Raw genomic sequence first — 25780 nt, forward strand, 5'->3', positions numbered from 1 at the left:
CTACTGAAAGGGAAAACATGCTGTGCTTTTTAATCTTAATCTGTATTAAGACTTTTAAGATCTCCATAACACACAGTGTTAGATAATGTGACTGCAACTTGCCCTCATATCTTTCATGACTACTTAACCATGGTTTGAGGCTTACCTAAGGCTAAGTGCATTGCTCAAATCTAGGGCGGCTAAATTTGTTAGCCTGAACTAGACAAAAGATCTATGCCAGACCTTTCTGTTATTCTGTCTTCTGAACATGAAAAAATCCCAAGATTTTACATTAGCTAGAGAAAACTCTGAGTGTATATCTATTATCCAATTTGAGAACACGTCAAGTCAACAGGTCAAGTCAACTTGGTCTGTTTCTTTGTTTTAGATACTAGCAAATCTCAAATTCTTCAAACATCCGTTTTCCTGGGAAGAAGAGTACAATTCTAAGCAAAGCTCTGGATTGCAACCACTCACCCATCTGGTGGCAACTCCAGCAGCAAAAGGGGCTATGTGGTGAGAGGACAAACAGAAGAGAGGAGAAGGCCAAGGCAAGCAAGAGCTGGCACAGGAGGCCCTGAGGCAGCTTAGACCGCCACTGAACATTCTATGGAAAGTTATACAGGCAGTCTTCATTTACCGACCACAATTGGGACCGGCGACTCGGCCGTTAAGCAAGTGAGTACTAAGTGAAACCGTGATCATGCTTATGATCTTACTTGAGCTTTCCTTTGCTTTACAGACCTGCAAAGAATTGGTTGCAATGTTACTTTTTCATCGCTGTCATAACTGCGAGCGGTCACTAAATGAGGCGGCCACTAAATGACTACCTGGAGAACCACCTTATCTTAACAGCAAATCATGCTTTGACTTTGGAGCCTTACGTAGCCAAAAGAGCACCACCCACTTATGAAAAAGCTTGGTGAAATTCCAGTTTATGGAAACAGGAAAAAAGACGTGGAGAAAAAGTTAAGTCTGGGAGGGGAAATGTTAAGGAGCTCACCGATGGCCAGAGAAGCCGAGTTGGTAAGGAGGGCTGAGAAAGAGAGAAAATGCAGAGGAGGGAAAACAGAATGAAATGTCCTGCAGAAGAGGCCCTCCCAGCTCACGTGGATTCGGATCCCTCCATGCCACAACATTTTATTGTAGGACCTATTTGGTCAAAGAAAACCCTGGAGTAATTTTGACAAGCAAGAGCAGACACGTTTTGTGGAAGCTTCTTCTATTTAGTAGCCAACTTATATTAATCTTCCACCCTTCCTCTAAACTCAGAGTAGCTCATATATAATTCCCAAATGGTTCTCCATATGCCCACATCCCAGGTGCCAAGTTCTGTTTGATGGATTTTTTTTTTATTGATTGATTGATGAATCAGATTATCTGCCTTCAGAACCATGCTGAAACAAAATAGATGAGGAAAAAAATCTATTTACTAACCTCTGTTTTTATCTTGTGGATCAGTTAGTACCAGGAGTGTGCATTTACTGTCATCTCCGTACAGAGGAAGGAAACCCATTGACAAAGTCTCCACTTTAATCTGTAAGCAAAGAGGTTATTTACATTCATGTTCTCAAGGTATGCCAGTCACAAAAACCAAAAGTGAAGGGAAAAAAACAGGAAATCTCTAATGAACAGCAATGCTATTTAAATTTGGGCTTTTGGATCAACCGCAGTTTTAGACTGACATTTCGCTTTCCTGGCTGGTGCACAATGGTTTAGAGGGCAACCATATGAACCACTGAATTTGGCATTCGATTATGCAAACAGCACTAATGTTCCAAGTATGGGAGAAGATGGTATCGCTATTATATCAAATCAGGATTTCAGAAAATGGCGGTTTGCTGGTTTTTGTAACTATCTAGAGCTGTTAAAGGAGTGGGCAGGATCATTTAGTTTAGATCATTTTCTAAACAAATAAACAAATTACAGTTTCCAGTATTCATTTGTTATGGGGAGCAATGTCTGGAAGGAAGGAAGGAAGGAAGGAAGGAAGGAAGGAAGGAAGGAAGGAAGGAAGGAAGGAAGGAAGGAAGGAAGGAAGGAAGGAAGGAAGGAAGGAAGGGACAAACGGATTATCACAGCTTTTTCTTATAAGAGAAAATCATAGTTTTCTTGTATTAATACTGGATTTAACCAATGCCTGTGAAAAACTTTCAATACCCTAAAACTCAACATACAATGGTATCATGCAGAATACCTTCCTCTACTTTCTTCTTTCAGCTCTCATTCAATTTATTAAAGAGAAGTAGTTTTCAAAATATATTTCAAAGGAGAAGAGAAATTTGGTGAAAACCTCCTAGGTGGAGTGCGGTGCTCCTGTGCTCATTTGGTCACACAGAGGTAACATGTGATTGTCTTGACTTTTATGGTGGAACCTCTCCACTCATCCGTAGCTTTCCTACCTTCAATTCTATCTCAACCAAAGACAGCTCCCAGGGTTTTTTTAAGACTGGGAAAAGTGGACAGCTAGGGAACGATGAAAGATGACTCAGAGGAAAAACAACATGAGCAGCAGTCTCTTCCAGGAATAAAGCCAGTTGGTCTAGTGGTGAAGGCACCAGGCTAGAAACCAGGAGACTATGAATTCTAGTCCCACCTGGGGCATGAAAGCCGGGTGACTTTGGGCCAGTCCCTCCCTCTCAGCCCAACCCACCTCACAGGGTTGCTGTTGTGGGGAAAATAGGAGGAGGAAGGAGTATTAGGTGTGTTCCCCACCTTGAGTTGTTTACAAAAACAGTAAAGGCGGGATAAAAAAAATCTAAAAAAAGCGCCATCTCAAGGGACAATTGCAGGACTGCATTTCTCCACCAGAATCAGACACCTTGATCATGCCAGTACAAGCAGCTGGCTTTTGAGGGACGAGGAGGACCAAAGCCCAGAAAACTGCTGAATTTGTTTGGGGGGCGGGGTGTGTGTGATGGGGCTAGCCTCCAGACAACCCTTTAGCTAGGTGGACCCCCAACTCCCATCGGAGGTCCACCTGTCTCCAACATGATCAGCCTTCTGCCAGAGCTGCTACAACGGCTTTTGGGGTCAGACATCATAAATTGTTTTGGGATTTTTTAATACCTTTCTGAACCGTTTTGCTTGATTATTGTGTTTCATTTATGACTGTGAGCAGGACTGTGGCAGGATGCAGAGTCAATAAATCCAACTGCCACCAAGAGAAATTTGAAAGAACATTGAATTCTGGGAATATTTTGTTGTTGAATTCTGGGATTCTTTTCAAGAAAAGATTGGACAACCATTTGTTCGAGATGGTATGAAGACTCCTGCCTTGGGTAGCGGGTTGGACTAGAAGACCCCCAAGGTCCCTTCCAACCTAAGATTCTAAGATTATTCTAAGATTCTGGTAGAAAAACAGGAGCCTCTTTCACAGGGGAAAAAGCTCTTCAGAGGTTGCAAGACAACAGTATGGAAGCCACTGCTTTCTTTCCAGCTTCCCAAACTAATCTCCTGCCCTGGGATTAACTGGTGGTCTCCCATCCAAATACTAACCAGATCCAACCCTCCATAGCATTGTTGGATGCAGCCAAGTCATCCGAGTGTTGCCACCTGCAAAGGTTATTCTGGGTAACTAAGTCAATCAAAAATTGGATTAAACCATCGTGCTGTTTACTCAACCTGAACCATGCTACATCTTGGAAGAAGACAGATGTTTATTTGTGGGTTTCACTTCTTATAAACAATGGATGGAAATGATAAATACGATTCCTGTCTTAAAAATAAACAAAAACCTCACAAAAGTACCAGAGTAACAACGTCCAGGCTGAAACTGGTGAAGTGCTATCTGAGCTAAAAGAGGAAGCGTAACACGGCTTTTCAACGCAATCTTTCTCAAACCATTCCGGTGCCCAATTTTCTCTGCCTTTGAGATTCCAACCTTCATATTTGCATTATAATCTCATCTGAATTCAGACCGACTTTGAGTGCCTAGACAGAGATGGGGGGAAAGCTCCGTAATGCAATGACTGCTTTGTTACAGTTCCATTTGCAGCTACAGACTCACTTCTCCCCACCCTAAGTGGAGCAGGACATTGAAATAATATTTACGTTCCAAGCGTAAACCACGGAAATCAAGAAATTTTGGAATCAAGGCCAGGAGTGCAACCTCAGATCACCCACTTACGTCTTATTGTAAGGTTTGCGGTGTCACTTAGCACGCTAAGCTGTTGGTTCTTCCTTGCCTCCAAGCTCCGACTGGGCACCGGGCAGGATGCCAACGCTGAATCCAGGTATCACAGGTTGAGCTAATGACAGAAGACCCCCTTCTGTCATTTCCAAGCCCCATTTCTTGGGAAACAACTGTGCTTCTTGGACACTAGGGGGCAAAAGAAGTGTATTTTGTGCCAGACTCGCTCTTCTCTCTGGCTACGCAGAACCCCATCTCAGACACGCTAGCTTTCTCTTCTTGGAAATCACTACCAGCTCTGCCCCAAAACTGCACAAAGCCTTGATTTCAACTTGCTCTTCTACCGCTCCAATTCAGGAGCATCGGGCACTTACTGAAGGCTTTTCTTGCCTGGCACATCAGAGAAACGTGCAAAGCAGAAATCTGCGCTGCAAAAAGAAACTCAAAGGATGAAGACTGGGAGATGGACATACTGTATACACAACATCCACCTTCAGTGGGAACAGCCTGGGCTGCAGACATAATCTGCACGCATTTTTATTTCTTCCCCATCAAGCCTTTTGGGTTCACATTTTCCGTAACATGATCCATACTAAAAAAACCTCAACTTGTTAGAATCAAAAACTCCCTCCGGTACCAAAAGGAAATCAACTGTATCCAAGCAGTCAAAGATCATACAGTAAGAACTTTCTATTTACGATGTAAATTCTTCCCCCAGATCAGAGTCCAAACCAAAGACGGACTTCACTCCCATCTATGGGCTTGCATGCATTCTGGATAATTGCTCATGTTCTTCACCAAACAGATGTCTCCCACTTGACAAATCAAAGCTCTGGAAAATACCTCGCCGGCTCCATTTCAAAACGGGCTCCTCATACACCGGAGCACCAGTGGAAAGTCCCCTGGGTCACACCAAACGACTTACTCTGAACCCAGCCACTTGTGATCAGTTCAGCAAATCAAAGCTTTCTGTGGCCAATTCCTGCCATGGACAGCCAATGCAACCAGTAAGGCTGGCATAATGGGCTATTATCTTACCTTGGACAGCAGCAACAGTATCACTGACGCTGTGCTGTTCCACACCACTGCGTTGAAGGGCTATCCACCCATCCCTGAGTCAGCAGAAAACTATACCAGCATGAAATCTGCCGTCCCCATCACCAACCACTGTCTGACTTCTGCTACCTCTATTCCCCGTCACTGCCTATTTCCTTCCAAAGTAATAGATGACGTGGTATTTAACATACTGTGAAGTTTCTCTTGGATGGTGCTGATGTCAACATTGATCTGCCCACTCAACATGGTTAGTGATAAGGTGTGGGATGAGGGCTGAGGAGACCCAAAAGGTCATTGTGTGACCTAAAGACAGTCTCAGCCCAATCTATTTCGCAGGGTTGCTGCGGTGGAGGAACACAGGAAAAGGGAGTGCTTCAGACGCTTTGATATACGAAAAATAAAGTATACTTACATTCTCTTGGCCTGGAACAGAGAAACGCTGCGCAGCAGATGATGCTTCTTTCATAAATTCTGTGTGATTCTTGCGAGGCCCCGTTTCCAGAATGTCCAGGTTTTCATCTTTAATATCCACTAGAAAAGAACAATCTGGGAGGAGGAAGAATATTAAGGGTCAACCTTGACACAGATTGCTCAAATCCTGACCACCAAAGAGGCCTGCAATGTGGGCAAAAAAGTCGAGATGGCAGCTGTAATTGCATGATCAAAGCCGCACCCTTTTTCACATGCAAAACGCACTATCAGCATCAAATCCTGCCACCGGTTATTGATCCTGCCTGTTGAGGAAACTGCACCAACATTTTTTCTCAGTGTTTCTTTAGATGTTGATGTTCCCAAAGATCTATGCTACTGACCGCTGAGATTAGCAAATTTAATCAGTGAGTTGTTCAGATTAATGTGTTAAAAATAAAAATCCCTTGTTAGATTAGGCATCAGACTTAGCATCACACAACGTGCCAAGTCTGGTTAATATTAACCATGGTTTGTAGCCTAGTACATTGTGCAAACACAGTGCATTTTATGGCTGAATCCACCGTGTGAGCCCAGAAAATGATTTAATTCAGTAACCAAGTTACATGTGCTACATGTGTATGAAGTACTTACAAAACTACAGATGACAAATCTCTTTTTACAAGCTTAGCTCTAACATAAGGACTGGGAATTTATGGCCTCCCAGGTGTTGGGCTGAAACCCTGACACCAGCCATGCAGACTCTGGGTGGGCTTTGACATCAGCAGTACATGGAGACCACAAGTTACCAACCCTTATGGCAGCTATGAGATAGACAATCTCTGAAGTATTTTAAAAATCCAAACTACTATCTTCCAGTGAAACGTAACCAATAATCTATTAAAACTCAACCTATTAAAACTTAAACTTTGAGAGGCAGTATCTTTACTCTTCTCTATACTCAACACTTGGCCCCATCAGGGATACCAGAAATGTCTCCTTCAATGTCTACCTCAGAGAGCCAAACAATGGGAAGTATACACAGTGAAAGCAAAACCACAGAAACCATTTTTGTCTCACTGCGGTGGCTGAGAAATCACATCAATTTGAAGTTTAAAGGAAGGTTAGTGAACGTGTCTACCTCCTTTTGAATGTTGTAGGAGAACCACAAGAACAAGTAGTTCAAGTTAGGTCTCTCTCTCTCTCTCTCTCTCTCTCTCTCTCTTTTGGGGGGGGGGCTTCGAGTTAGTGTTGACTCTTGGCGACTACCTGGACAAGTCCCTGCAGTTCTGTTGGCAAGATTTTGGAAGTGGTTTGCCATTGCCTCCTGAGGGAGAGGGACTGGCCCAAGGTCACCCAGCTGGCTTCATGCCCAAAGCAGGACTAGAACTCACAGTCTCCCGGTTTCTAGCCAGGTGCCTTAACCACTAGACCAAAGATTTCTTCTTAGGCCTCCACATAATCAAAGCATGGAAAGCTTTCAGTGCTTGAAGTGGCTAAACAAATCTGAGAGCCATTGCCTTCAAATATATCCCATTTATTGCAAAATTTCTCCCTGGGCTTTCAAAGTCATAAATCTTCCAGCCAAGACAAAGGCCTGCAAGCCCTGACATGATTTACCCACCCTGGAAACACAAGATTGTCAAATTGGAATTATAGTATTCTAATTCTTTGGATAACCATCACGATATTTTGCAGACCTGGATGGCCTGAAATGGCAACCTTTATTTATTAAGCCATTTTTCCTACAGCCCCAAGCACACAACCCTGGCTTCTCCCTTGTGATTCAGGATGATTTCTAATAAAATGCAAGCTCTGTTATGTATATGAAGTGCTAAGTAACCTATTTTGCTGGTGCAACTCCTAACATGTCAGTCACTGCTGCCCTTAACCACAGAGATTTTCTTTTACTCAATGGCAGCATTTGAAGGAGATGACCACTGCTAACTCTGATTTAGCTTTGAATGTCCCAGCCTACCAACCACCACCACCACCACCACAAAAGGGCACAATTTCAACCACCAAGAACAGGGTACAGTGTTGTCTCATTGGAGCATGAATGCTGAGTCCTTGTTGTTCTCCAAGCATGGTTTCCTCTTTCTTCAGTGCTTGTCAGAACAAGCCAGAGAGGAAAGTTACAGAAGATTTACTAGTGAATTGAACTCTAGGTGCACAATTGGGTGCATTTGGATGGCGCAGCTGCAGCCTACAGTGGGATAGCCACAAAGATGGTGAGGGACTCCATGACTGTTTTTAGCTTCCTGTATTATCCAAATGTGGCAGATGCTTCTTCAGACCAGAACAAGCCAAAGCAGGAAATCTGTAGTTAAGCTTCCTTACTGATCTGTTCCAACCAGAGGAAATTATCACACAAGATTCAGATGACAGAGAAACCTAGAAACAAATGGTGGGTGGAACAGCCCAGGGCATGTTCACAACAGAGCCAGAATTAGAAGCTGCCATGTCACTGAAATCTGTCCACTAGCTTGAATGCGCGGCTCACAGTCAGATTACCAATTAAAAATTATTTGAAAATACATGTTTCCCCGTGGGCAGGCAGGGAGAACATCATGGTGGTGAGAAAGCACACTGATGAAGAGTCAGTTGTCTCCTCTTTAACTGTTTCCTTGTTCTCAATCATTCCTACTCCAAGGTTTTCCAGATTTAAACTGGTTGCCAGATGAAGCCTCCTTTGAGTTCAGTTTCTGGTGACTTCATGGACACTTCCATGCTTTTCTTTTGGCGGCAACATGGAAGCGGTTTTCCATTATAGTAAACCCGCAACTCAATGTGCCAATAGTGGGGAGGGATCTCCATTAAAGAAGAAAGCCCATTAAATTCAAATGGGATTTTACATGCTCCTATTTTATTATAATATGCATTCTGGCAATAGGATTTTATGCACGCTTATTTTATATATCTCATGCCTTCCATGCATGTGTAAAAATGGGAATGGGATTTTACACATGCATATTTTACCTATTCTATCCAAGCATAGAATGGCAAATGGGATTTTCCAGATATGTAAAAGCATATAGTGTATGGCCAGATTTTCCCCCTTGCATTCAAAATCCACAGGATGAGTTCCATTAAATGGGAGGTTTTCTGTACCTCCCTTTTTTTCTTTAACCTCCCTGTCTAGTCCACAGCCCTAAGATCTCTATGCATGCACTAACCAGATCTGGCTCTCCTTTGGCTTTTTCAAGATCAGCCAAGGTCAGCTAGGATCTTTCACCCAGCAATGTTCCAAATTGGCTGCTCGTCTACTGTTACATCCATTTGCCAGAGTTTGCTCAGCCCTATCTAGACCAGTGTTTCTCAACCTTGGCAGCTTGAAGATGTGTGGACTTCAACTCAACTTCAACTTGCTGGCTGGGGAATTCTGGGAGTTGAAGTCCACACATCTTCAAGTTGCCAAGGTTGAGAAGCACTGGTCTAGAAGGACGGGCTTCAGAATTACTTCCTTCTTAAGCCTAAAACTTTTGAGCATGGTTGCATAGCTAGAACGTTGGTCCGAAGACCTCAAACCGAAACCCTACTTCTCAAAGGTTCTCATTACAGTTGTTGTTTTGATTCCTTCACAAAACATAAACCAATACTTGGTATCTAACTTGAACAGAGAGGTAGAAAGACTGCAAATGACTGTCCACAAAGCACGTCAAACCACCGTATAAGGCAAAGGGTACCCATTCTACATGTAAAAAAAAAAAAAGGAAGCAGACATCATTATTACTAAACGTGCTGACATATTTCTGAGTGGAGGAATGCCCTGTAGGATTAACAGCAATCTTATTTTTAACATCTTTATGTACAGATTGAAGTTGACAAGGCACGTGCTTCCAGGAACAGCAAGACACAGCACACTGTATTCCTTCCCAGTAATGCTGGAATCACAGATATAGCATTTCTTATCCTCATAAAAATGCTACCAAGAACTCAAAATTCACTTTCAACTTCCAGAGACGTCCAGCAAACAAGTCTTCTCTACACTCATTCATCCGAGCTAATGCGATGATGAGCTATCTGACGGAAAAGATAGGAAATATCACAGGGCAAAGCCTTAAGTGGAGCAATCTTTATTTTTAATTCTTGCCAGCCAGTATCTTCAGCGTTCCGCTCCACCCGAAAACCCAGGAATTTCATTCACGTCTGATTGAAGCCAGCTTTCTTTTGCGGGGAAATATAGCTGGATCGAAGCAAAACTTACAGCCGTGTCGGCTGTTAGGGGGGAAAAAAATCTGAATTAGTGATGTACGTTTATTTACTTTTAGATCTAGGCTCCAGAACTGTGCAGCATTTCTACTGTATCTCAGCTTTCTCAAATATAGGAAGGGATATTAACGTATCTATTGCACTTCTGTTTAAAATATTTGCAAGTGAAGAGAAAATAGAATAGCCATACTATTTTCATATTTATGCTATCTTTATAAACTGATGTATTTTGCTGAGGCAGAACAACACTTGCTATTGCTTAATATATCAGCCAGACAAGAGTTTACCAGGGGAGGGGAGGAATCCCAGCAATTACAAAATAAAAATCCCTTTGTTGAAAACTGTCGGTGTTATTCTTCTATTTACTCCTTTCTACAAAGGGTTCCCTCCTCCGCCCCCCTCCCTGCCCCAGTAGCTCAAGAGTCCAAAACATTAGTGAACTTAAATGGCTGGATTGCACTTTAAAAAAGTTACTCTCCACAGTGATATATAAAGAGGATATTCTGTTGGAAAGTTACCATAAGCCCACACTGGAGTGATCTTAAAAACAAACCTACAGTATATTATTAACAAAGGGGGCGGGGGGAGCTAGAGTTGTAAATCATGAAAACAGAGGGGTGGTCTTCTGCCACCAGAAAAAAGGTACCATATAACCATCCGGAGAGTAAATTTAGAACAAGGGACCGCCTGCCTTGGAGAGATTCCAGACATTTCTGCAGAGCTGAAAGGGACTCTGCCATCTTAAATAAGCCAAACTGGTAAACAAGGTCAGGACGTCACATGCACCGGTTCTACAGCCGCAATGTCAACAAAGATCTTGGCCAGTAGATAGCAGCCTTGGCCCCGTTTTACACCCAGCCACTTGCTTCATTCACGCTGGCGAGGATAGGATCCTGCTTAATGCAAAGGAAATAACATGCATTCTTGATGGCACTCTCTTGATCTCTCCTATTACCGAGGGCGAGGCAAAGGATGGAAAAATCCCTACTTTAGATCTTTAAAATGGCTCTCTCCTAAATAAAGTTTCCAGGAAAACTTGATAAACGTGGTTAGATTTTAAAAGGTGACCTCTGCAGTTAGTTCACTGGTTTTAACTGGAGCAGAACTGCGCGCTGCCTGACACAGGACATAGAAATGTGCCACACACATATACTCACAACTCAAGGTTAACAGCACCCCAGGATGGAGACGCAACTTTGCCCCCTGCAGCAGAAATTGCCTGAAATGGTTCATCCCCATCCCTCCCACCATCAAAATGCAGGGATCGTAAATGCGTAACTAAACACTTGCTGCCTTTTCGTGACCCTCCAAACCAGCTGCCCCCTTCTGCGTACAGACAGGACCAGCTCCGCAGACAACGGAATCTGCATTAGGTACACGTCTGCTACCAATCAATTTTCTCTTGAAAGATCTGCTAAGCATGTGCCGTAGAACCACCGCATTTCAACAACGCTGTGGTTGAAAATTACAAATCAGAACACGTGCTGAAAAACACTCAGAGGACGGGCTGAGAAACTACATGGCCAGCTCGTGTGAGATATTCATTAAACAAAACTAGGACGAGGACGCATGCCATCTTAAATGTTACACGCTGCTTAGGTATCTCAAAAGACATTTTGCAGTAGTAGAAAAGGAGCTGAGGTCAAATTTTTGCTTGGGGTAAAAAGAAGCTGATAAAAACACACAGTGTGCGTTTAAATATTACATATCGTTACTGGTTTATTTAGAAATTATTTTTATCGGAATCGCTGTAAATATTTTAAGGCATGGCAGCTCAACAACATTTACTTCATTTTACACTAGATTTTAAGGGGAAGATAAACTGTGTTAAGGTACGCCCAAATCTGTGAACTTTAATAGGTGGGTTTCTTAGACATAATTACCTGAAAAAATTAAAGTCAGTTACAGAAATCAGTTGATTTCTCATTGGACAGATGGTGCGCCACCTCTAGTCACCCAATTTCATTTGTACTATATTTGTAATAGATTGTGTGCCATCAAGTCGGTGTTGACTCTTAGCAACCACACAGATAGATTTTCTCCAGGAAGGTTGGTTCCCAGCTTGACCATCAAGGTCTTCCAGCAATGCACCCATCACCGCTGTCACCAGGTCCATCCACCTCGCGGCTGATCATCCTTTCCTCTTTCCTTCCACCTTTCCCAGCATTATAGACCTCTCCTGAGAGCTAGGTCTTTGCTTAATATTTCTGAATCAATTAATAACTAGGCTACTGATTAAGCTACATGCTACATGCTATGTATAGTATGCAGCTCTCCCCATTTGTTTGCTTGCAGTATTAGGACAGTCCTGCTCCAATCTGGGTCCCATCCCAAGGCGTACACATCAACCTAGAAATCTCAGCAATGATGATGTTTGCTAGGAAGCTGTGGGGATTGATATCCACGCATCAGGAGGTTCCCAGCTCAGGAAAGACTATTTTACAGGATGATCTCTTAAAGCGATTTTAATTCTGCGACTATTCTAGCCCTTGGTAGGAGAGTGGCATCAACGGAGCTTGTTTTTCTTCTTCTAATTCCCAGATTAGAATGTGCTGCCACCGTTTTCCTAGTTCTAAGGTTGATGATGTTTTCAGTTCAGAGGCTGTACTTTTAATTTTAAAATATTACTTCAGGCACCCGGGTCTTGTAGGCATGGCAAAGTTGTCACTGGAAGAGGTGTTTTCCCCTTTTGCTAAAAGGTATGTTAGGTCTGGAGGCTTCAGATCGCCCATCCCTATCCTAGAGATACATAAGTTACAAGTTACCACTTACACAAGTGATATTTCAAGAAAAATCATTTTTTTACAACTGATGTTCTCATTGGGGAACTGTTAATAAGCTTCCAGTCAATCTCTAGGATGTTCTAGGATACACCCAAAAAAACCCCCCCACATTGCTAAAGATTCCATTTTCAACCATTTTCATGGAGGCAATGGAAAAAGTAAGAAAAAAAAATCAACAGTCACCCTTCTCAGCCCCACACCCAATGGCTGTAGAAGATGGGAGACGTAATCTTGAGGGCCCTGGATTGGGATGCGGCTGTCAAGTGGAGATATGCCAAGTGCAGTGTTTCTCAAGCTCAGCAACTTTAAGATAAGTGGACTTCAATTCCCACGCTGGCAGGGGAATTCTGGGCATTGAAAGCCACAGATCTTAAGTTGCCAACGTTGAGAAACACTGGCCAAATGACTAGTCATACAGTATCCTTGACACACAGACAAATCAACTACATTTTAGCCTACCACATTGTTCAAACCCAGCCAGTGTGGTTATATCAACCCAGAAATGTGATTAATTCAATTAAAACCATGGGGACATAAAAAACTACACCACCAGGCAATTGTAGCATGTCTTTCACTGTCTTGAAGTGAAATTCTGACTGCTCAAAACCACAGGCTTAGATTTCATCATCGTCAAGATAGCATGGGCTGAAGCAACGACAGAAATACTCTACAACCAAAAGAACGTATTTTTTCAATACCATAAAAACAAGCAAACAAAAGCCAAGCTGCTTTGAAGTGAAATCCCACAAAGAAAAACAAAGTGGCTGCAAACTATGATGGAGGCACTTCTATCTTCCCGTAAGGCAGAATTCTTCTAAGAACTGACCATAAGTTATTATACAAGCAAAATTACAGTGTATGCTATATCTCACAAGTAGAAGTTTCAACAGCCTGGGGAAGGGGGGATGCACTGAAAGATGAGAGGTTGTAATGGTATGTGGGAAAGACCTTGGGAGACTGGGCAGACAGATGCTGCCAAGGGAATGGTCAGATAAGAGACAGCTTAGCCCGCAGCTGGATAACGGGCAGGGCAAGAGGCCCAGAAGGGACCCTCCCTAGTTTCTCGGGCTGTAAAGGAGATGAGGGGAGATTCTATCAGTGTCGTTTTACAATAAAGCAGAATTAGCTCCTCTGGCTGTGATTCCTATCTGGTTTACCCGGTGAGGCTAACAGATGATGCTACAACATAGCAAGACACAGGTAATTTTCTGAATCGGTGGCTTTCAGAGGTATCGGGGAGGGATGCGAAGGTTTTTCTTAAGGTTTTAAACCATGTCCAAGTGCACTCCCACAAGATGATTCTGCACCAGTCTGAAAGCCTTTGTGGACTTCAGTGTGCCCATGATGATAGAGGCATTGGAGAAATGAACAGATATATTTCTGACTCTGCTACAGAGTAGTTCAAAGGACCATACAGCTTTCCATAGAATCGTAGGGTTGGAAGGGACCTTGGGGGTCTTCTAGCCCAACCCCTCCCCAAGGCAGGAATCCTCATACCATCTCAGACAAATGGTTGTCCCATCTTTTCCTGAAGACCTCCAGTGATGGAACACCCACCACTCCAGGAGGCAAGCAGTTCCACTGCTTGATAGTTCTGTCAGGGAACTCTTGTGTCCAGGTTGGATCTCTCTTTGATGAGCTTCCACCCATGGCTTCTTGTCCCACCCTCAGGTGCCATGGAGAATAAGCTGGCGCCCTTCAGGCATGGGAAGGCTGCTATCGCGTCTCCCCTCAGTCCTCTCTTCATTAAGCTAAACATACCCAGTTCCTTTAGCCGTTCATCATAGGATTTAGCCTCCTATCATCTTTGTTGCTCTTCTCTGCACGCTTTCCAGGGCCTCAGCATCTTTTTTCTGTTGTGGTGACCAGAACTGGACACAGGATTCCAATTACGGCCTCACCAGTGCGGTATAGAGCGGTACTACCGCTTACCATGATCTTGATACTATCCCTGTTTTTTAGGTGTCGTGGCTCTGTTTCTCTCTGGAAGGGACTCTCATTTCACCTTTTCTCCTAGTGGCAAAGGTTCAGGTTCTATGAGGGCAAGGCCAGCTTGACAGCTTTGCAGCTCTCCCTGGGCAGCCCAGAGCAAATGAGGTGGGTGAAACTGACAAGTATTTTGTCAATTTCTTCCTTGCTTTGGAGAAGTCAAATTGGCATAAAAAGTACCAGACTTTGCTTGCTTGCTTGCTTGCTTGCTTTCCAGGGGTGGGGGTAGGGGGTAACTGTTGGACTTGCAACAGCTCAGAGCAAGGCTGTGCTTTTTACTCCCTCTCTTCTTCTGCATTTCAGTTCAGCAGAAGCGATGACAATCACAGACTGGCATGCATAACACTGCTTCTGAGGGTCTGGGGAAGGAAAAGGTGGTAGCGTAGGGGTGTCCTAAAGCTTAACAAATAGATTTACTCTACAATTTGCCTAAAACTTGGCTACCAACTTTTTGTAGCTTGCTGCCAAACTCTGGTGGTGCCACCAGAGTTTCACGGCTGCCAGTCGCCAAACTGCTATAAAAAAAACCACTAAGTCATTCCCAGACTGTGGATCTTCAAAGAGCCAAGGCATCAACCTCTCAACAAGGAAACATCGACAGGCTAAGGGAAGGTCTGCAGAAATACTGTATAAACATTCCAGGAAAACAGACTTCAAAAGGAAGATGGGCAAAATATACTGAGCACCAGGTATACTCACCAATTATGGACTTCTGTTGAAGGAGGGGAGGGAGATGGAATGAAGGATCTTCAGCAAAGACACTGGATGGCTGGACTGCTAAGCAACTATACACACATACACACACACACACACATCCTCTTACCATCCTTCAAATATGGAAAGGAAAGCCCTGATTTGCACAACGAAAACTTTTAAGGAAAGTTGATGTGACTTCATAACACTACAGCAGTTTCTCTTTTTTATATATATATAATTTTTATTCAAGAATTTTTTTACAAAGCTAAAAGATAACCACAAAAAAAAACAGAAGATAAAGAAAAACGTACTGGAAACAATAGAAAGGAAAAAAATTTAAAGCAGCGACTTCTGATCTTCTTTACAGCAGTTATAAACATAATACCATTCCCCCTCTTCAAAATTACGTATTTCCCTTCTCCCCATATACAGCCCTTTTTAATCAGTAAATTCAGAAATCACCAGTTCATTTTTATCCGTTTTCAGCAAAAAGTCCATAAAGGGTTTCCAATATTTTATAAAAGTAGCGATTGTCCCCTTCCTAATCAAAGAAGTCAATTTAGCCACCTATAGCCGTGTTTCTCAACCATGGCCACTTTAAGATGTGTGGAGTTTGACTCCCAGAATCCCCCAGCCAACATGGTTGGCTGGGGCATTCTGGGATTTGAAGTCCACACACCTTAAAGTGGCCATGGTTGAGAAACACTGCCCTATAGCAAAGCAAAACTGTGACCCACTCAGAGCATAAATACCCAGGGTGTGGGAAAGTTCCTTTCCATGATGAATATCAAAATGGCCCAGAAGAATCTGTTTCAATAAGCAAAAGAAACCCTCTCACAAATCCTTTTCAAGGGCCTCCAGCCAAGAACTAGAAATTCTGAATACTTCTGAATCATAATTTAATAATCAACTGGCCCTCAAGTTGGTTTTAATTTTAACACTTCCTTATTAGGAAAGCTGTTTCATGCATATTATGAAAACCAGCTCCAAAAATAATACCATGTATTAAAAGAAGGGATGGATAAAAAGATTTCGACATTTCAAATTAAGTTGGACTGTGTCCAGCATGGTAGATTTCACTGGAATTCCAGCAGGTTATGTAACCTTTGGCTGTCTCTACAACCTGTTTTATGCAGCCAAACTAACTTTATGAAGTAAACGCTACAGTTGCAGTTCATTTTATAAAATAAATCAAGCTGAAAAAAAAATGCTGGTATCACCCTGAATAAAACATTAACAAGCAATAATAAAAAGTTAGAAATCTGATGAGATTGAAAATGCCAAGTACCAAAAAAGAAGAATCAAAAATACAATTTTAATACACTATTAATGGACAGATGTATCATGGAAAAATACTGGTATTTTTACTTTTCAGCATGGACCTAAGATTACAAAGCATACAGAAAATCAGTACAAGAAGTAAAGGCTAGATTCATGATTATATTACCCATAATTTAGATTTTTTTTTTACAGCATGCTAAGCCAGAAACTAACCACTGTGGTATGAAAACATGAGTTATGGCTTACTGTACACTGTGTACCCAGCCAACTGTGATTTCTTTAATGAACCAATAAACCATGATTTAATATCATATGTGAACTTGGTCATTAAACAGGAAACATGACAGGAACCCAGGGTTCAAATCAAATTAAGAATTTTCTTGAATCCATTTAGCAAAAAATTAGAATACAAAAGAATCAAAGGAAAAGAAAACACTGCCCTCAACAGCCCTATCCTGCAGACCAGTGTTTCTCAACCTGGGCAACTTTAAGGTGCATGGACTTCAACTTCCAGAATTCCCCAGCCAGCCTGAATGTTATTAGTTTAACCGAAATCTTTGTTGAATGGATGAAATAGAAGCACATTATTTATTAGGGCAGTGTTTCTCAACCTGGGCAACTTTAAGGTGCATGGACTTCAATTCCCAGAATTCCCCAGCCAGCAATACCCTGGTTTTCTAATAAGAATAAATTCACTGTGATGATCAGAAAAGGGAGGAAAGAGCTTTGATTGTACCGGACTGACAAATCTTCAAAACATGAAGTAGAAAATGGCAAAGAGAGGAAAGGAATTACTACCAGCCTGACTTAAGAAAACAAAAACAGAACACACAAAAGTTTGCTTTCAGAGCAAAAATTGTTTCAAGTTTGCCTAAACAATGCCATACCTTTAGACCTCAGATGGGACTGAAGGAGAGGAAAACAATGACTAATTTAAAACAGTGTTTCTCAGCCTCAGCCACCTTAAGATGTGTGGACTTCAGCTCCGGGAGTTGAAGTCCACACAGCTTAAAGCCACCAAGGTTGAGAAACACTGGTCTAAGAGCACAGCCCATTAGACAGCATTACTTTTCTAAGCAGCATCTGTTACAAACTAATAAACATTACTTAAAAGGACACAGACTTTCAATTGTTACCAAATGGGCACTTACTCAAAAATGCAGCAAGGCCATCTCTATCAAAAGCCTCAGGAGAAGCCAAGGGAATCTAATGAATTCAACATTTTTAGGGTTTTATTTCTACAACCCCCCCCCAAAAAAAACTATGCAGCTATTTTCTGCTAACTCTATAAAAATTCTTCACAGGCAAAAATAAGAATATCAAAGCCACTTGCCATCTGCTGCTGGCAATACTCTCTTGCTAAGATTGGTCCCCAAACTACAGCTCCTAGCTTGCAACATTTACAACTTGCATTTATAACTTACAACATTTACAACTTGCAGCACTTTTGAGGTGCATCCAAACCGAATTTGTGGCAAGATTTGCACATCTCCATAAACCCAATTTGTTTTAAGCTTTGCTGAATAAGCCTTACTTTGACTTCAACCAATGCACCAAGCCATAACCCAAGATGACAAACCACATTTGCCACTGTTATAGATCAGGCTAAGGCTTGGTTTATTTGTCCAATTTGAATACACCACAATTGTCTGGGTTCAAATATGCTACCTCACCATTTAGAAAGGCCAGGAGTGAGATTCGCTCAGCATCCTGTTACATCCTAACCCTATTATAGCTTGGTGGATAAACCCTGACTTTATCAAGTTCTTTAAAGCCTTTGTGTATGTTAAAAAACCTCAAGCGCAATAACGAAATGTATCTGGGGGAAGAAAGGATGGGGCGCGCAACGGCCGCGCGCGCACAACCCGCTAAGCCCAAACCACCCCCTGTGGCTTAGTGGGACGGCCTGTTCGGGCCTTAAAATGCAACCTGGTTTCTGCGGCTCTGGTTTGGCCACAGTGGCTTGGAGAAACGCGTCCCGCTCGGCGCCGGCTCACTCCGCGCCCGCAGGAGGCGCCCCCCGCTTCTCCCAGGGCTAAGCCCCCGGGGTCCCCCCCCACGCGGCGGGGCTGCAAAGCGGCTGCGGGCAGCGGCAGCGCCCCACGCTCCTGCGCCCCGGCAGCTCCCGCTGACCCCGCCGCGCCGGCGAGCGCGCACGTTGCAGGGCGCAAAACGGCCGCTGCTTCGCCCTCCCGGCCCGGGACGTCTCGCCCGGCCCCCGGCCCAGCCCCTTCCCTGAGCGCCGCGCCACTGCAGAAGGAAGGGCCGCACTCTGCGCATGGCCAGAGGCCTCCCCTTGCCCTGCGCCCTTTCCGGCTCCTTACCGGCGCCGCCTCTCCCCGCGCGCAGCTGAGCGGCCGCCGCCGCCATCCCCCCGGCCGTTGCTGCCGCCGCCTCAGCCGCCCTTCCTGCCCGCCCTCCGGGCTGCTCGGGAGCCGCCCCTGCGCAACGGGGCAGGGAGCCGCGCTGCGCCGCGTGCCTGCGCCCGTCCCTGAATCCCGGTGTGCGAGTTAGGGCCACGCGCCCTGCGACGCCGGTCGCCGTTTGTGCCCGCTGAGAAGCACAGCGGTTGGATCCACTCGGCCCCCGGGCCTGTAAGTCACGGTTGGCAAACTGCGGTTGGCTAACCCCGCTTTCCAAGCTGTAAACAATGGTTTACGGACCACAGCTCCAGTTGCATAACTTCTTAAGCCACGAACAGCGGTTTGTACGCTACCCTGGCTGGATTGATGCAGAGCACTCAACAATAAATAATGATTGAAAACTCTGGCACATTCACATTCATCAGTAAGCCATAAATCGTGGCTCATATAAGCTGTGGGACTTGCTGAGCAAACAGTGCCAAAAGTAAACACCCAGCAATCCTCTTGTGGGTAACTTCAGATTTGGGGAAGATATTAATAACTGATTTGGCTGCAGATGCTAATCACACAAAATAATCACACAATGATTATTTGACCATTCCTAGGCCTGTACATACTGGTAGTCCTTGCTTAAGGACCACACTTGGGACTGGAATTTCAGTTGCTCAGCAAAGCAGTCATTAAGCGAATCAGGCCCAATTGTACAACCTTTTATGTGGTGGCCATTAAGCAAATCACCATGGGCATTAGGCAAACCACGTGGTTGTTAAGCGAATCACACGTTTCCCCATTGATTTTGCTTGCCAGAAGCCAGCTGGGAAGGTTGAAAATGGCGATCGTGTGACCACAGGACACTGCGATGGTCATAAATGTGAACCGGTTGCCACACGCCCAAATCATGATCATGTGACTGGTGGAATGCTGCAATGGTCGTAAGTGTGAGGACCTGTTGTAAGTCAGTTTTTTCAGCATTGTCACAAGTCGGAACCATTACTAAATGAACGGTGGTTAAGTGAGGACTATCTGTAGTAAGCAATCACTGATGAAGAATTTAACAAGGGCTTGCGTCTGTGTTTGCACAGGCATGTGCACACACACATAGACACGCACACATAGACACACACACCTGAGTCCTTCAGGTATAGGGCTCTTTTGTTGCTTTGTGGCTCATAAAAATGAAGTCCTGTTCTGTGGATTGTTGCTCTCACCCTTTATGATTGTTATGATTTGTTGATGGCAGTATAACTTTATTGAACTCCGTGACTGCATATGACAAAAGAACATCCAACCACGTAAAAAGCGTAACACATTTTACATAGCTATAAAACCCTAAAATTCAGGCAATATTTTCCTGTAGGAATTCAATTCCTAGGGGCAAGTTTGCACTGCAAATCTTTGTTAGATCTCCATTACACTTTTCTTCCCAAAACAGTGCTGCAAAATGGGTTGTCCAAGAGACTGCGACTGCCCCAGAGCTCCCATAGAGGAGGGTGTATTAAACCAAGGTTTGTGCCCGCCTCCCAGTCCTTAACTACAGTGTTTCTCAACCTTGGCCGCTTGAAGATGTCTGGACTTCAACTCCCAGAATTCCCCAGCCAGCTGGCTGGGGAATTCTGGGAGTTGAAGTCCAGACATCTTCAAGCGGCCAAGGTTGAGAAACACTGAAAGGGACTATAACACAGCACAGAAAAATGTGTGTAAATACGGTAAGACAGGACCCTGTTGAAATCTTAAACAACCAGTATTGTTCATTACAGTAGCTGAGGAACTATTATAGAAGCAGCTGAAGTAAAGCCATCTGCATTTAATGAAGGCTAAGGCTGCCTAATTTGTTTGCAGGAACTTATTTTTGCCTTCTACTTCCTACCTACTTTCGTTTCTCACTGAGATCTGGGAACTGATAATTACTGTAATGATGTAGGTAAAAAAACAGTCCTGTACTCCTAAACTTGTTTACCTCCTCCCAGACTCAAGTTAATCTACAGCTTCCCCCCGTGAAGTCACCAACCAATATCCCCCGTCTTATCTCAGCTGGCAAACATGTATTATAAAAACCATGTCCCTTATAGAGAAAAGCATTTAATGGGGGGTTGTAAAATAGCAATTAGATGGAAGAGGTACAGCTTGTAATCATTCAGTCTCAGCAGGTAAATGTGTATTAATCACATTATCACAGAAAATCAATTGTCCTTTTGTCTCACGACACTCCGATGACTATAAAGTTAGTTCTGTTTCACTCTTTCCTATCCAGCTCATTTGGCATCAGGAGCTCTGTGGGGGATAGAAATAATCCTTTTCGGAAACACTGTTCATGGTACACATCCCTCTATTTCTAACAGCAGGATTTGTAAGAACGCACAGGAAGCTATCATTTAGCATTATAGGAAGAACTGACTGCCTGCTGGTGCTTCAAATATGTGTGTTTGTGTATACTCTGTGTGTGTGTGTGTGTGTGTGTGTGTGTAGTGGTGATACACCGACTAAGACGCCATTTCATTTCACTGACATTCCACTGAAATTATTAGTATGAATTTATTGTGTGGCTTGATTGCGCATGAATCGGTTATATTCCAGAAGCGGACTGCAAATTAAGGCAATTGTGTTTTGGCACAGTCCCACAACGTCACACTTTATGACCGCGTTGCTTAGTGATGGGAATTCCAGTCCCAATTACTGTCACTCAGTGAGGACAACCTGTAAAAGACTTGAAAGATTTTGTTACTGTAACCTTACCGTAAAGGTAGTGTTAGTACTCATGGTTTGTGCTTCCTCTCTGGACTACCTCGAAGGGCCGACATCAGTCTTGCAAGTCTGAAAGCACTTCACGTTTCCCATATTCTTACTTCCCAGAAAACGAGGGAGGGTTCCTTCCGAGACCCTTCCCACGCCTCCTCTGCTTCTGTGGACTGAGATACCTTTTGCCTGATGGTTGGCTAGTCTTCCTCCTGTCTCCCAAGGTCACTCTTTCAGTCCATTACACTCTTACACCAAAGAGCGTCAAGGGAGGGTCCCCTTAAGTTTCTTCCTAACATCTTCTTCCTTTCCAGGACTTACGTCACGTTTTGCTAACTGCTGTCGCATTCCTTCTCCAAGACCATTTCTGTGACTCTCTACAGTCATATGGAGGCCATCTTCTGTCCTAACTGACAGAGTAGCCCAAGTTACTGCCTTCCAGGTGAAGTGTTGGCTGTCTTCACTGAAGAACTATCTAGCTGATGGAATGCTTAGCAAGCATCATTTTTGCTTGTCCTGACAGATATTTTTGCTGTGTTTTCCATAAAACCCATGTTTTCCATATTTCTAACTTTTGCATCTTATTTTGCATATTAAAGTGGCGAAGGATAATGGGGTAGCAGATATCTGGTAACGCACCATAAAATGCCCAACCAGCAGTGGTTTACTGGGGGGACCCTTTCACCTTTCCACCTCTCATATCCAGAATATCACTTTTAAGGAATCTTGGCTACACGCCTCAGTTTTTCCCTTTCTCCTTCCTTTCTCCAGCAAACAATATTTAACAGCCAGGAAAATATACTGTTACCTTTCTTGTGAATTTTAACAGTTTCTTGGAAGTTTTGTAATATATTGGGATGGTATAGAGAGCTGTAGGAATAAAAAATATCCATAAACCGAACAAGAAAATTGCAAGGGAACAGGACAACCTCTACTATTATTACTATTATAATTAATAATAATTAATTAAACTTGTATGCTGTTTAAACTCTCAATTAATTAAACTTGTGTGCCATTTAAACTCTCAATGATTCATTCCTTTCCTTCTGTACAAAGATAAATATGTCACACAAATTTTTTTGTTTCAGTATGTGACAGTAAATAGAAAAACATTAACACTTTTGCCCATTTTCTTATACATTTGTAAATTGATTTCTAGTCTGGTTTCTGGGAATTAATAGTGTAGGCTCTGTCAAATAAAATAAAATGGTTTCTATAGAGCTAGATATGAATAATAAATTCTAAAGATAAAATACAGAGTCCTATTTTAGTAATTCAGGACGACTGTGCAGCAGAGATTTTAATTAGAAATCTTATTTCTGATTGTTTTAAAGCTAGATTTAAAATCATTAGCTAAGAAGATAGGGTCAACTCATTCTGTGCTGAGAAGGCAAAATGCACAAGGAGCTACACAGCCAAGATTCCAGGGACTTGCATAATTAAAATTATCTCACTTCATATGAAACCAGTCCCTGTTTGGTAAAGTGTTTTTACGCTGACCAATAGGAAGAGGGACATTTTGGAACAGATGGTTAAAGAATATAACATGAGCAGCTGCAATAAACTGTGCTACCAATAATGAGGGAGTGGGCTGTTGCTCTGAGGAATTGAAAGGTTAATTTGGGAATCCGCGTTAAATTGGGCTGAATACGAAGACGGTGGTTGTCATAGGTATAGCTTTATGGGGCGGGGGGGGGGGGGAAGAATTGCCTTCTTTTAGCCAATATGGAATTGTCTGCTCTTTAGCACAAACATTTGCTGAAAGCTGCTAGCGGATAGACCTATTGCAATTTCCAAATGGAAAATAACTCACTATTTGCAACCTGCTGAGAAAATCAGATGCTGTCTCAGTGGGATTTTAAAAAATAGCACGCATGCTATCCTTGATCTATATGCTTGCCACTTCTGGAAGAATCTGTTCACATATTTTTATGCCCTAAGCCTATCGCCTAGGTCAAACAACCTGTTATCTTTAAGAAACTACAGAGCAGGCCTGCCTCCCAATTCTGAATCAGGATCCAGAATGATAGCAATTTCATGTCAAATTTCACCTTTTCAGTTTCGCAAACATGAGATTTTAAAAAACAGAGGAAACAAGAGGCAGGGTGTTATCCCACTGACACTTGAATGAATGAATGTGCATACGTATATGTTATTCATAAGATGATGAAGAGGGCCCCTGCCTGAAGTCAGATTTGAAAGTTTTTCATTGCCAGTTCTGCTTAATACTAAATCACAGTTGTAGACAGAACCCATCAGAAAGATACTGAGCTTGGAAAAGTGCAAAGCGGTGCTTCTGCACTCAGTTGCTCTATGCTGAGCTACTGCCATAACCTACCGTAGGAGCTTGTGTGTGTATTGTGCAATTGTTTTCCACTGTATATATATTTTAAATAATCTTTTTATTAATCCACTTTCAAACAAACATGCATGAAACAGACAACGTGCACAACAAGTAAACATATACAATGGACAACATACAAGAGACAACACACACAAGTAAACAGATAAAGAAAACAATAAACAAATGGTCTGTAATTACAGCGATATCCCAACTTCACCTGATTTTGTAAGTCTTCGAAAGCAGAAACTAAACTAACACTAAACTAAATAAATGGACAGGCTTGGTGAATTTTGAAAGATTAGTTTTCTCCCTTTTCCACTGTAGACAACTGATACAGGTTTGAGATGTCCTCACATCAAAGAGAACCTGAATTTTGCTGTTTTCAATAAAGATGCAATAGAAGATTATTAGGGGTTAGTTAAAACAACTGCAAAAGAGAAAGACAGCAAGTTCAGAGATTTAACTAGCTAGGACTTGTGGGGGGACGGGGGGCGGGGGAAGAATCAAAGGCACTTAGGTTTCTGTAAGGCTAGCAAATAGAATGAAATGGTTATTTCAATAACCAGTAAAAAAATAGTCACAGTGCTTAGCAAACACTTATGAGGTAGAATGTTATAAGCACAAATCCAAAGAAATTTTTAAAAAATTGCATCAACCAGAAAGCTTTTTTTAAATTTGTATTTCTCAAACAGCTAAGCACAAGATACCTTTGAACTGAGAGGGTTGTAAAAAATAGTTTGCATTGCAGAGAAATGATACCAGGCATTTGTTTTGTTTCTTGCTTTTTATTAAACAAAGCAACAATATGTAAACATTCAGAATATATGATTAGGCAATTTTTCAGCTAGAGCAATTTCTTATAGATCTAATGAAAGATGTACTTCAGTCTTCCAGTTGTATAATAATGTATCACGCATATTCAGTTTTGGACTATTGTTTGGATCTTGGCTCTTTAAAAACGTGAGTTTTCCACAGCTGGAAATTCATGGATCTATTCCCTCACCACCACCACCCCGCACAGAAGCTGAGCAAGTAACAGGTCTAAAGCATGGCTATCAGCATGTTAAGTGCTAGGATATCTGAATACATTATAGATTTCAAACTAGGATTTTAAATGCTTTAAAAAAAATGGTCTTTTCCCCATATAGCTGGGTGTCATAATAACAATAGAACCTCTTTGCTTCTAAAATACTTCTCAAAGCAATATTCTGTATACTTATTTCAGTCTCATTTGCAGAATATGTACCCTCAGTAGCACATTATCTATATGAAAAAGAAGTCTCTGGATTGGAAAAGATGTGTGAAAATGCAAAGAGGAAACAACAGAATCCCAGGCCTGTTTAATGGGTATAGAATATTACTGGCTAAGGACCAGGATGAGTGAGAGAAATGGCAACGGTAAAATGGAACATCTTTGAAGTAGACATCTGGTGGTTTTAGCTGTCTTCACAGCAGGCACGCCTGTTTATTAGAAACGCCCTTGCTTTGGATATTTTTTCACTTCCTTGTGACAGAATCTTTGTCCCTTTTCTCGTTTTAACACCTAATATTATTTTGGCCAATCTGATCTCTGCATTGGTTTGAGGACCCCAATGCTTGACTTGTTCTGATGAAGTCACTTCTCTAGATAGCTCTTCACCCTTAGCAGAGGGTTTCTTATGGCAGTTGCAAGTGACATATTTAAAAAAAGACAGCTCACAGCTTGATGTTTACGCTGTCTTGTATGACCCAGCTCTAGCAGGGTAATTTTTATCCCCAACCTTGTTTTCACTGGGGGAGAAAATGCACCCTTTTAGTTGGTAAA

General features: G+C 42.6%; 1 protein-coding gene across 2 annotated transcripts in view; it reads right to left on the bottom strand.

Annotated features, from left to right (window-relative positions):
- LOC134505029 (protein FAM169B-like) overlaps positions 1 to 18934 on the bottom strand; it is a 44569-nt gene extending 25635 nt beyond the window's left edge. For both annotated transcript variants that reach the window (XM_063314543.1, XM_063314544.1), the window contains exons 1-3: positions 18861 to 18934; positions 5580 to 5713; positions 1417 to 1516 (exon numbers count right to left, since the gene is read on the bottom strand). In XM_063314543.1, coding sequence (XP_063170613.1) covers positions 1417 to 1516; positions 5580 to 5713; positions 18861 to 18906 — 280 coding nt within the window. In that variant the 5' untranslated portion in view covers positions 18907 to 18934. The remainder of the gene's footprint in view (positions 1 to 1416; positions 1517 to 5579; positions 5714 to 18860) is intronic.
- Positions 18935 to 25780: the final 6846 nt, after the last annotated feature.

This window comes from Candoia aspera, chromosome 13 (genome assembly GCF_035149785.1).
Source record: "Candoia aspera isolate rCanAsp1 chromosome 13, rCanAsp1.hap2, whole genome shotgun sequence".
Taxonomy (NCBI): domain Eukaryota; kingdom Metazoa; phylum Chordata; class Lepidosauria; order Squamata; family Boidae; genus Candoia; species Candoia aspera.